The sequence below is a fragment of the Amphiprion ocellaris genome, chromosome 16 (genome assembly GCF_022539595.1).
Source record: "Amphiprion ocellaris isolate individual 3 ecotype Okinawa chromosome 16, ASM2253959v1, whole genome shotgun sequence".
In the NCBI taxonomy this organism is placed as follows: Eukaryota; Metazoa; Chordata; class Actinopteri; family Pomacentridae; genus Amphiprion; species Amphiprion ocellaris.
In genome coordinates, this window is record NC_072781.1 from 14,655,395 (window position 1) to 14,668,419 (window position 13,025).

Below are 13,025 nucleotides of genomic sequence, written 5' to 3' on the forward strand. Positions count from 1 at the left end.
GAGGCTGGTGGGAACATTTCTCCAAGTGGTGAAGATGGCTTCACGAAGGGCATCAACTGTCTGGAACTGATGGCCATTTTTATAAACTTCCCTTGCCATCCATCCCCAAATGTTCTCTATGGGATTTAAATCAGGGTAACATGCGGGATGGTCCAAAAGAGTGATGTTATTCTCCCTGAAGAAGTCCTTGGTCAAGCGAGCATTGTGAACTGCAGTGTTGTCCTGTTGAAAAACCCAGCTGTTACCACACAGACGAGGGCCCTCAGTCATGAGGGATGCCTGCTGCAACATCTGCACGTAACCAGCCGCCGTTTGACGACCTGCACCACCTGAAGCTCCAGTGTTCCACTGAATGAAAAAGCACCCAGATCATGATGGACCCCCCTCCACTGTGCCGGGTAGAAAACATCTCAGGTGGGATCTCCTTGTCATGCCAGTAACGTTGGAAGCCATCTGGACCGTCAAGGTTAAATTTTTTCTCATCAGAGAATAAAACTTTTTTCCACCTTTCAATGTCCCATGTTTGATGCTCCCTGGCAAAGTCTAAACAGGCAGTTTTGTGGCGTTGTAGGAGACGAGGTCTTTGAATTTGTTTTTTGTTTTTGAAACCCTTTTCCCACAGATGCCGTCTGATGGTTATTGCGATGCAGTCGGCACCAGTAAGGGCCTTAATTTGGGTCGAGGACCGCCCTGTGTCTTGACGGACAGCCAATCGGATCCTCCGGCTCAGCGCAGGTGTAATTTTTTTGGGTCTACCACTTGACTTTTTTGTTCCATAATGCTCAGGATCTTTCAAAAAATTTTGAATGACTGTCTTACTGCGTCCAACCTCAGCAGCAACGACACGCTGCGAGAGGCCTTGTTTATGCAGCTCTACGATCCGACCACGTTCAAGAAGAGAAAGCTTCTTAGCTTTAGCCAGCAGGAGGGTATGACCGTGTGAATGCCTGACAGAAAATGAGAATTTTGAGCAGATTTGGGCTTTTATAGCCTGTGGTCTTAAACTTTTGATCAGCTGATAAACAGCCTATTTCAGTTTACTTGTTGTTTTCAATAAATTACTTTTTCAAAGTGCTTTTTGTCTCACTCCCCCTTCTTGCTTTTGCATATTGTAGCTCTACTTAAAACCTCATTAAGGTCCAAATGTGCAAAAGGTGAATTCTAGCTATTTTTCAACTGGTCTTAAGATTTTGATCAGGTCTGTATTATGGGACACTTTAAAAGTTGTTATCAGAGGTAAATTAATAGCACAAAAGAAAGTAAACAGCTTGAAATCAACCTAAAAGAATTGGAACGACAACACAGTGAGAACTCGGACTCCCAGATACCAATTAAAATGAAAGCAATTAGGAATCAGATTGTGGACATTAATAATGAAGAATCAGAGAAAAAAATATATAAATTTCTGAAACAATCACGTTACGAGGTAGGTCCCAAAGCTACAAAATTATTAGCTGTTTGTACTGTAATTTGTTAACAGACCACGTCATTGTGACACAGAAAGGAAAACAGCGCTGCATAGCACAAAGAAAAAAACAAAAGTAGAAATGTGAACATAGGATAATCTCCTCAGGGAAAACTGTCCATGCAGTGCTGTAGGAATTCCAGTGCAGTCTTCCTACACCTCCTGACGTTCCTGTCTGTTGGGACACAAATTCTCATCCACATCATGAATATTTTCTCTTGTGTCTTTGAGTGATTTCAGAAAACCTTCACACATTTCCCTTCATTAGAGAAAGTCAAGATTCACCTGGGAACAATTTACCAATTCAGGACAGATTTAGAGAAAAAGTCTAATGGAAACGTATAGAAACATCCTGACATATTATGACAACTTGTTCAACCATTCTGCATGTAAAGACTGATGCCTAAACGTTGTGGGGGTGAGACGATTCAACAGAGACCCATTATAATACATTTAGATCAACATGACACAAGCAATTGATAATTCATTTCAATTCAATTCAATTTTATTTATATAGCACCAATTACAGTCAGATTGTCTCAAGATGCTTTACAGAACCCATATGCCTGACTCCCAGAGCAAGCCAAAAGGTGACAGTGGCAAGGAAAACACCCTTTTAACAGGGAAAAAAACCTCTAGCAGAACACAGCTCTGATGTGGGGGGACCCATCTGCCTGCTGGCCGGGTGGGTTGAGAGGGACAGAAGAGGTAGAGAGGTAGAGAGGTGGGGGGTTACAGGTAGAGGGGTGGGGGGGACACAAGGACCATAAAACACACAGTTTAATACATGCATGATAAGACAGATGATACATGCAAGGTACAACTAACATGGAAACTAATTCTAGTTTACTGATGGTGTACGGCTCTGGCATTAAATATACTACGGTACATATAATAAGGGAAACAGCAGCATTTGCAACTTGTTCAAAGTAATGAGAAATTGCTTTTTTGATGTGTACAAGTGACATGATGATGTGAAGATTGAACAAGTAGTTCTGGAAATTTCAATTCTGATCTGAGAAATGAACCAAAGTGACTGAGAAAAACTGTAATGAAATGTTAGCCCCTGAAGAGAGGTTGTCATCTCTGTCATCCCAAAAGACATACTTCCTTTTGTAGCTTCTGTAGTTTTTAAACTTCCCTTTTTGCCTTCTTGAAAAAAGACTAAAAATCATTTAAAAAAGGTTTGAAATGTTTTTGAGTGGGACTAAAAAGGAAAAAGTGCACCAGGATGAATTTTACTCACTTCCCTAAAAGTGTTTCAGATCAGTCCAGTGTTAAACCGGTGAGCTATTCTTGTTTAAACCTGGTTGGTTAGTGTGGTTACTACGGTTACTACTCCCCTGGTTAGCTGGTTTCTGATTTACTCAGCGATGACTCACACTGGACTGGTCCTGGCATGTTCTATAGGAGCCGTATGATAAAATCAGCTGCTGCTGTGGGTTCAGACATGAACATAGGCTGCTGCTGACTCAGCCCTGGTTGGCCCTGATAGGCCCAGTTAGCTTAGACTGTGACAGCCAGGCCAGTCTAGTCTTGACCTGTCTGAGCATCTCTATAAGAGGCTGAACTGCTGCTGCTCTGCTCTCACTGCACTTTATCTGCTTTTTCTTGCACAGGATGAGCTGCTGATACAGTTTTCTCTGTAAATACTTGTAAGAAATTTTCTTTTCTTTTTATTTATTCACAGCACATGATTAGTAAATGTTAAAAACTGGTGTGAAAACTCACTTTTTATCATGTTATTTTACACATTTTTGTTATTAAAAGCTGCAGAGTTCACTTATTCTTCAAGCATAAACATGAGTCACTTCCAGCAGCGTCTTAAATATATTATTTAGAATATCATCCTCTGCAATGTCTGAAGTTCCACATATAGGAGAGGAGAATCTGTACAAAATGCTGTTTATTTCAATTTTTTCCTCCAATGTTTCTGCATTTTTATGCTGTGACCTTTGACGCTATAAAACTGCAATTTTCACCACTGTGGGATGAATAAAAGCTTATCTTATCTGAAATTACATTAAAATTAGAGTCATTTTAATGCAGTTGTAAGACAGAAATACATTTTAAAGGCCTTTCTGAGTTACATATGTGTGAAACAAGACATTAACAGAAAGCTAACAATAGGACACTTCAGAGCTAATATTAAAGAAACTAAATAATAATTTGGATATATAAAGGCTTTGGATGGGGATGTTTCACATTTTCTTGTTTTGTTTGCCTGAGAAAGTTTGACAAGTGCATTTTTGTGTGTTTTTAAACAGTCAATAATTGAAATAATCTGTTACACCCCTGGTTTGAGTTCGATTTTAAGAAAATGCAACTTAAAATGAGTCATTTCTGCTTTAGTTTGACAAGTTAGTCATTAAAATCATGTTTTTAAGTTTAGCCATAAAGGCAGGTCCTGCAGATGTGATGTTTTATTCAACTTATTATATATTTTTGTAAATTGGTTTACCAACTGTTGCACTGATTAGCTGCTGAATATAACTCCAAATACTGCAGTTCTGGTAGTACTGGCTGCATATCGGGCTCAGTACAAAATGTACAACCACATGTAAAGTTTAAATAGTCACAGCTGATGTTTTCTACAGTTTTGAGGTGTAAATTTTTAATATTTCCAGCTTGTTTTCTGTCTGATACTTTGCCAGAGAGCAAGAAATAACCAAAAAAATCAAACAGGAAGTGTTAACTGAAGCAGAGTAGGAGGGTGAAGCTCAGCTGTTTGACACATGACTCCTGTTCACTGTATTGATCTTTACATTAGTCTGTAATATGTGGTGACTTGTTGTGTTTGTTTGCAGGATCGATCACCTTCACCATGTCAGCTGACGGGGAGGTCAGCGCCGACGTGGCCGACGACAACAAACTGGTGAGGAGCTTCTTTACTGGCTGTTAGCTGTTCAGCAGAGGGGGAAATAGGCATATTTTGGATGAATTTATGAACATTTTTGATCTGTAGTTTTACTAAAGCATAGATTATACTCTGTAGTCTATGTCGCTGCTTTTAAAATCATTATTTGCTACTGAGCAGGTCCAATATCTGAACATTTTACCTGCCTTTTTATAGCTAACAAGGCTGTCAGTTAGCAAAAAGGCTAATGGAAACATTGACACACTGACTGAAAAAAAACATACTGTTGCAGGTACAGTTTAGGATTTAAAAAACTAAGTTCTCTACCAACAAGCAAAGTTAAGTAGACTCTGTTAACCCAGAAAATAATCTCCTGCTAAACCTAAAAAACGGTTTAGAAAATGGAGATAAGCCAGCACCTTGAGGCTGTCGCTTTCCTGTTTGTTTGCATCACGTTGGCAGAAGTTTATAGAGTTTTACGCCGGTTAAAATACAGTTTTAGTTTTCTTTTAACTCTCTGAACTCCAGACAGTTTCTGCATTTTTTGCTCCTGTTTAATTTTTCCTCACTGTGGTTCATTTTTCACTGCAGTATAAAATCATGAACCTCCGTGGAAACAACAACCACGACTAGATTGAAAGAACCTGTCGGCAGTGCAGCAGTTAGAGAGTCACAAAAGATCGAGTAAAGTTGGAATTTCTTTGAATGTTTACTTTCTAAAAAATTGACAAAAGCTGCAAAGTGTTATATCATAAAAAATGGTAACTAAATACTGTAGAGAAGCTGTTTGACCAGAACTTTTTGCATTTTCACAACCTCTAAAAACTTCTCTACTCTGTTCATCTGTAGAAAGGTGTTTCTCCATGCTGAATGTATCTCCAACAACTTGCTCCTCTGTTCACTGTTTCTGAGCCATGCTGCATTTATTTTATTCATCCAGTAGCTTTGATTTTCCTCTGTGGAAACACTGCCTGCAGTTCATCTGAATATTTACTGAATTTTAGTCTCGTCACTGTGGGTCTCAGCTCAGTCAGTTGTGGCTTTTTAGTTGTGCAGAGGAGCGCAGAATTTTAGGTTTTTTTTACAGTCTGGTTAAAACTGTTTATTTTTAGTGAACTGACATGTAGAATGAAGTGATTCTGAGCATATTCTTGGTCGTTCTTACCACTAATTACAGCTCAAGGGAAGTTAAAAAGTCCAGTGACTCACTCTGTTTGTGACTCATAAATGTGTCCTTGTGGCTTTTTTTTTTTTTTTTTTTTTTTTTTTTTTTTAAGGAAAACTTTTAAAGCCCCTTGGAGTTCAGATTCTGCTACGTATGTCTTAGTTTGGTCAACTTATACCTTTTTATTATGTTGTCTTATTATACATTAACTCTCCTGTTGTCCTCATTTACGGGCACCAAAAAATATCGTTTCCTTGTCTTAAAAAAATTCAGCAAAAAAAATTCCCCAAATTTCAGAAAATTTGCAAAACCTTCAGGAAGAAAATTCCAACAATTCCTTAAAAGTTTCGCTTAAAAGTTTTATTTTTAAAAAAAAAATCCCCCACATTTGGCAAGAAAATTCTTGTAAGTATTTTGAAAAAATGAGTAAAAATCTTCCCAAAAAAATCCTAAAAATATCTAAAGTGATTCCATATATATCAGTAAAACTTCTAATATTTCCTTTAAGAACATTCAGAAAAAAAAATCGATCAAAATCCAGCAAAATTCGCTGGATTTTGGTTGATTTTTTTGTGAATGTTCTTAAGAAACATTTTTAACGTTTTTTTTTTCCACCAAAAAATGTTCAAAGATTTCCCGAAAATGTTGAAAATGTGGACATCAGAAGTTTCACTGTGAAAATATATATTTTTTCTCCACATTTTCGAACTTTAAAACGGGTCAATTTTGACCCGCAGGAGGACACGAGGGTTAAACATCCTGATTTAAAAAGTGACCAACACTGTCAGTAGTTTTTGAGAAGAATGCTTTTATTCAACACTGAAGTTCTCTTGCCATCCCTGATGTTTACTGACTGTTTACTAACTTCTTGTTTCCTGTTTGTGTTTTCAGGTCTGACCAAAAGTAGAGTTTTGTTCTTTACTTCAACATGCCGGAGCCACGAAAGATGTTTTCACCATGAAGGAGGTAAAAAACTGTGGATTTAACCGATACTTTCTGTGATTTAGTCCAAATTTTCTGAGCTGCTTTTTGTGTTTAGTCATAATAGTTGAAGGAGTAATTGTGTTTGGGAGTAGTAGTCCCACTCAGATAAATGATAATAAGCAAATAAACTGATTTTTATGCACTTTGTATTACCTTCAGGAAAGAAAAAATTGAATTACTTTTTGGTTTATTCTGATCTCAAAATGAATATTCGGTTCCACCTCAACGACCGAATATTCAGATGTTTGGGTCCAGCCCTAATGCAAATGTTACATTTTTTTTTTAAGTATACAAAGCAACTTAAAAATGTAAATGATGTGATATCAAAAGCAAGTTTTTTTTTAAGAATAGCTGGAATATGAAATGATAAAAACTTTTCATTGCAAAGATATTACAAAAAAACAACCTCACCGAGTCATTTTTGACCCACTTATGCATCTAAGAGTTAAAAGCTTCCACTTCCTGTTGTCTGTAAATGTGTACAGACGTGTATGACTCTAAATAAAGTCTCCTGGTCTCTGAGGAGCTGATTGGCTGTACATTTCTCCCATGATGCATCTGTGCTGGCCTCTCTACAGGTGATGTTCTACCTGGGTCAGTACATCATCCAGAAGCAGCTGTACGACCAGAAGCAGCAGCACATCGTCCACTGTTCCCAGGATGCACTGGGGCGAGTCCTGGGGGTCAACAGCTTTTCCATCAAAGAGCCTCGGTGAGGAGAAAGAAAAACTATTGTTTAGTTCAGATTCTTAAAGGGAAAGAATCTTTTTTTCTTTCCCACTGAGATGAATAAATCTTGTTTCTGTTTCAGAGTTCTGTTTGCAATGATAACCAAGAACCTGGTGACTGTAAGAACCCAAGGTAACAACACTTTATGTTCTTTATTTACATTTTCCTCGTATTCTCCTCTTTTCAGCATTTTTTAATCACAATCAGTTGACACTCGGACAAAAAAAAAGCCCTGATAGTTTGTCAACTACACTTGAGAACCTCTTATTAATTAATTAATTCTTGTTCCAAGAAAATGAACTTAATATTTAGCCGAAAATATTGTTTGAGCATCAGTTATAACAGCTTCTAATGAAATTGTGTTCAAACAATAAACAATATTAAGTTAGAATAATTAACTTTTCCTCTACAATCAAAGGTATTTTTAATTGTTGGTACCATAAACACAAGTTTTTAAGTTGTTTGTAAAATTTAGTCGTTCCAAATTGTAATTCTGTGTTATTTAAAAGGATTTTTAAGTCTTTAAGTTGACAAACTTTAAAAAATTAAGTAGCTCTGATTGAAGAAAAGTTACTGAGCTAGTTTCATTAAATTACTTCAATCTAAATTTAAGTTGAAATTACACAATATTAAGTTGATGCAGAATTATTACATCACCCAGCCCATCAAAATAACGTTTGAAGAATTAATCTAAATCAGTAAATTAGATTTTTAGCTTGGATCAGGTGGAAGCTGGCCCCTAAAGTACTTTTTAAAGTGCATATTTATAAAACAGACCTAAGTAAAATGGGATTTCTAATATTATTTTATCTTTTCAGCTTATTAAAGATGTTAAAAACGGTTTGTTCTTTTATTTGTGAGGAGGGGAGATTACAGTGTTGCAGCAGGATTCAGATAAATTCACAAACTATACAGAAACTCTGTAGCAGATAAAAACAGACTGGTTCCCTTAGAACCAGATGTTCATATTAATGTACAGAACTGAATGTCAAATGTGTGGAATGTGCGTTTCAAGACATTTAAAGTCTGTTCTGTGGGAAGAATCGAACTTCTGTAACTGAAGACTCAGAGTTTGTTGTTGTCGCCTCCAGCTGATGGTGAAAAACCTCAGAGCTTCTAAAGATGCTTTTATTTTACCAACAGCAGCGTTAATATTTACGGTCTGCTGCTTCTTCAAAACATTTCTTTTTGTTGTAGACCTTTAAGATAAGATACAAAACTTCATTAATCCAGAAGCTAATTCTAGTGCCAGATGTTGTTCAGAAAAAACAAATAACTTTCCTCCAATTTCCCCGATTTTGGACATATTTGGTTCATTTTCTCTCACTGTGGGCTCATTTTTCCTCACATCACATAAAACTGCTAAACTCATGAACCCACAGAACAAACTGATTGTGTGTTTACAGAGGAATAAATTTAGATTGATTCTTCGTTCCTGCACCTCTGTGGAAACAGAACAACCATGAGGAAGTAGAGAGAACTCAGAATTCACAGTTTCATACAGTAAAAGGAAGTTAGAATACCATAAATCTGAAAGTGAATTTTACTAAAATTGCAAAGATCTGGACGTAACACGCCCAACATTTATCCAAGTACCAATAAAGTAAGACACTAATTATTTATATTTTACATTCTTATTTTGTTGCTATATTTGTCTCCTCTCTGCTCTGTAAAAACACTGCCTGCAGTTCAGCCGAAAGAAATGAATTTTTGAATCACTTGTGGCTTTGCAGTTGCATCGATGAGTGCAAAAGTTTTTATAGAGTCTGTTACAAACTACATATTTTTTGCAACTACAAGTGATTTTGAGGAAATATCTCAGTTTTAAGCTCAGATTTGTTTGTTTTTTTACATGATTCGTTCCAGAAATGTCAGAAAATTGGAAATCCGATAATTTCGTCTTTTTTTTTTTTTTTTTTTTAAACGGTTTCTGGTTCTGATAAATGGTGTCATATTAGCAATTTTCAACACTTTTATTTAAAAATAACATGCCTATTAGCCTTACTGGCTGGTTTTGGGGTTAACAGATGGCGGCAGCAGAGGGTGGATTGAATCAATCCAACATACAGACATTAGAAAATAGATGAACCATCCTGCTGCTCAGATTCTGACTAAACAAACCCGTCTTTGTCTTTTTTTCTCCTCAGAGTCAACAGCAAACTCCAGTGAAGCTCACGGCAACAGCCAGCCAGACAGAGGAACAGAGGTAAGACATATGTAGATGGATAATACAGCTGTTTAACTGCACAACATTTAAAACATTTATCCAACAGTCTGTGTTGTAATTGTAGCAGGATTTGGGTTAAATATGTTGTGAAAATTAAAAGAAACAGCATGAAGTAACGTCTTTTCATGCTGCGTTTATTCTAACACAGTATTGTTTAAGAACGTGTTGCATGTGTCGTTCTACAGGTCTGTTAACGTGGACAACAGGAAGAAAAATTAAAAGTCACTCATTTTTAAATGAAGTTTGGTGATCAAGTAATTTGTCCACTAAGTGTTTGAATGAGGGACTGAGTTTGTGTTTCAGATGAGATTTATTAATCCAGCAGCAGAGAAATTAGCAGCGTCACAGCTTCAAAAATCAGTAGAAAAATAAGAAATAAACAGGAAATGTGCATAAATATTGTTGATTTTGCACAAAATCCTCTCGATGTGGGTAAAAAACTATTGCACAGGTTTATTCTAAAAGGAGAAAAACGTTGATTTTACAATTCTTTGTCCATGAGTAGGAACAATGCTGATATTAAAAATACTGACATTCTTCTTTATGCTGAAAAAAATGTACAATATATTCGTAATGCAGTTTTAAATGCTCTGATGTGACAGGTTTTCTGTGATTTCTAAAGTCTGACAGCAGCAGGAAGGAAGAACCTGCACCATTTTCCCTCTTAAATCCAAATTTTTTGGTTCTTTCAGGAGGCAGACACAGAAAGTCGCTGTTCATCACCAGACAGGAGGAGGAGCTGCAGGAGCAGCAATCCAGGTGAGAATCTCCTCTGAGACTTCATCACTTCCTCTTTAAAGCTTCATAAAAACACCTGTATCTTAAGCTCCGCCCACCTGATGTGTGCAGGTCTGTCTCACAGCCTGGAGGAGTCTGATGAGGAGGAGGAGGAAAAAGGAGAAGGCAGGAAGAGGAGGAGGTCCGACAGCTACTCCCTAACATTTGACAACAGCGTGTCCTGGTGTGTGATTGGTGGACTGGTAGGAGGGCGGGACAGAGGCAGCAGCCAATCATCGGACTCCCACAGCACAGTGAGCATCACGGACACAAACACATCTGAGCAGGTTAATTAACGCAATGCTGGTTTCTAACGAGGATTCTATGTAGTCGGGGAGGTCGGAGGTCACCGTCGCAGCTTCAGACTCCGACAGCGACAACTTCAGCGTCGAGTTTGAGGTCGAGTCGGTGGATTCAGACGATTACAACGAAGACGACGCTTCTCTGTCTGAAGACGATCAGGTAAAAACTCATATTTATCAGCAACAAAACCAATTTAAAGACCAAAACCAACAGAGAATGTCTGCTACAGAGATAAATTACTGTCAAAGTGCAACATGTGGTCTATTCCGCCACAGAAAATAGTCCCAAACTAAATCCTTGCTCCTGCCAGTTTGGGTAATTTTTGCTAAAAATGATGTCTTAAAATGAATTTAGTGAAGATCTATATTGTCAGTAGGAAGCGCTACTGCAGAAAATATAATAAATATGTTGGTTTTGGTCTTTTCAGGGGATTTGTTGACATTTCTATTATTCATGTTGTCATTAATTTAGGCCTAGATTAATGGATTTTTTTTAGCCAATCGCATTTGAGTAACTCTGTTCAACACTTGAGAGGATTATTAAGAACAGTTCATGACATCAAACCTGATGAAACAGATCCTCACTACGTTTTCAAACCTCACAGCAACGGTATAGCTTTAAACCAGGGGTGTCAGACATGCGGCCCGCGGCTCAAAACCGGCCCTCCAGAGGGTCCCAATCAGGCCGCAGGACGACTTTGTAAAGAGTAAAAATTACAGAGAAGACATTAACTGCAGATTGTAAATTAGTAAAACTATAAATTTAAAATCATTTCTAGACCATAACAAGTTGTTTTGATCATAAACAACCCAACTGTCAGCTGTCATCCTCCATCGACTCCCAGGAGCTCCTCCCATCCTCCTCTCCTGCTCCATCGTCGGCCAAGTGGCGGCTGCCGGACTCGTGTCCGGACCCCTGCCTCATCTGCCAGTCCCGACCCAAGAACGGCTGCATCGTCCATGGCCAGACCGGACACCTCATGTCCTGCTACGTCTGCGCCAGGAAGCTGAAGAAGAGAGACAAGCTGTGTCCGGTCTGCAGGCTGCCCATCCAGTCCGTGGTCCTCACCTACCTCAGCTGAGACCCCCGGTGGTCCTCAAGCCCCAGACAGCAGATAATGACGTTCTACACTCTAAAAAGTAATTCTGTGGACCTTTGGTCATAACTTAAATAAATATATTGTTGTGAAATAAAAATTCAAGTTCTGTAATAAAGTTAGACTTTTTACTTGTAAATGTTATTTTATTGAGCTTGGATGACATAGAAATAATGCCTTTTGATTCAATACACTACCATCACCTTGTCAGAGTTTAAAAATTTCAGTTTATCATGAAACAATTTGATTTTAAGTTCTGCTAATGTAAAATACAATTTGATGACGTGTCAACGGCCCACAGTTTCTCTTTCCCGCGTGCGCGAGCGGCCATGTTTAAGGCCAGAGTGAGCACATGGTGAGCAGCCGAAGCTCATTGAAGCATTTTGGTGAACGGTAAGTAATTTTATGCTTAATTATGCATATTTGCATTTGCTCAGGATTCTGTTGATGATAGCCTACTGTAACTGAATATCGAAATCTGGAAGTCCTTACTTTTAAATGTGTGCAGTGTTGGTAGGGCAGTCTGTGTGCCGAGGTAAAGTTAGCTATAGGTGATGCCTGTACTTTTTTCTGTAGGCTTCAATGCGGGAGTAATGGGTTAATTTTGGCATGTGACTAACAAACCGGCGCACAAATAGGTTGTGTGTTGGTGAGTTGTATTTATTATTTCTTCTTATCTGAATCACAGTCTAATTCTGGGTTACCAGCCGTCCCTTAAAATACCGAATTGTCCCGCATTTGAAACTAAAATAAGCTTCTTCACCTTACTTAAAAATTATGTTGGATCAACATAAAAACTTGCATTCATGTTGACCATTATGAAGTTCATGTTACTTAGAAATGTTTTATTGTGGCCAAAAAGCTTCTTCACCTTACTTAAAAATTATGTTGGATCAACTTAAATACTTTCATTCATGTTGACAATTATTAAGTTCGTGTTACTCAGAAATGCATTTTTGTTTGGACTAAAAGGTAATTCAACATACTCAAAACATTGCGTTGAATTAATGTAATTCTGCCAGCAATTGGTTCAACCTAAAAATTCTAGTGGAAAACGTTAACATACTTTTTTTTGTTGACCCAGTGTTTTATTTATTAGAGTGCAGGTGCTCCACATCTCAGTGATTTTACCTGGCCAATCCCAGCACCTTGGAGAGAACACGTTAGCTCCTCTATTATACATATACACGGGCCGTCACACAAATAATCAATTAAAACAACAGATAAAGCTGAGACGGAAAAGGCAATGAATGAAGTAGCAATCAATAAATCACTGAAATGTAGAAGATAAATGGGGAAAAAAATGCTTCTATCAGTCAATATAGTTTTTGAGTTGATCTCAACAGCAGAAACACTGGCAATTCAGTCGTACAAAATTACAATAATATTTCTTTGACAGATGGTACATAGCATCAGGTTTGT

At 37.7% G+C, this 13,025-nt stretch overlaps 1 protein-coding gene across 1 annotated transcript; it reads left to right on the top strand.

The window, feature by feature from the left end:
- Nucleotides 1-275: 275 nt before the first annotated feature.
- LOC111562964 (E3 ubiquitin-protein ligase Mdm2-like) lies at nucleotides 276-11,736 on the top strand. The gene is made up of 11 exons (XM_055018773.1): nucleotides 276-340; nucleotides 835-929; nucleotides 4,273-4,340; nucleotides 6,385-6,453; nucleotides 7,050-7,183; nucleotides 7,283-7,332; nucleotides 9,348-9,406; nucleotides 10,120-10,186; nucleotides 10,277-10,458; nucleotides 10,535-10,788; nucleotides 11,297-11,736. The coding sequence occupies exons 1-11, from the start codon at nucleotides 276-278 to the stop codon at nucleotides 11,586-11,588; spliced, it is 1,335 nt and encodes a 444-aa protein (XP_054874748.1). The 3' UTR covers nucleotides 11,589-11,736.
- Nucleotides 11,737-13,025: the final 1,289 nt, after the last annotated feature.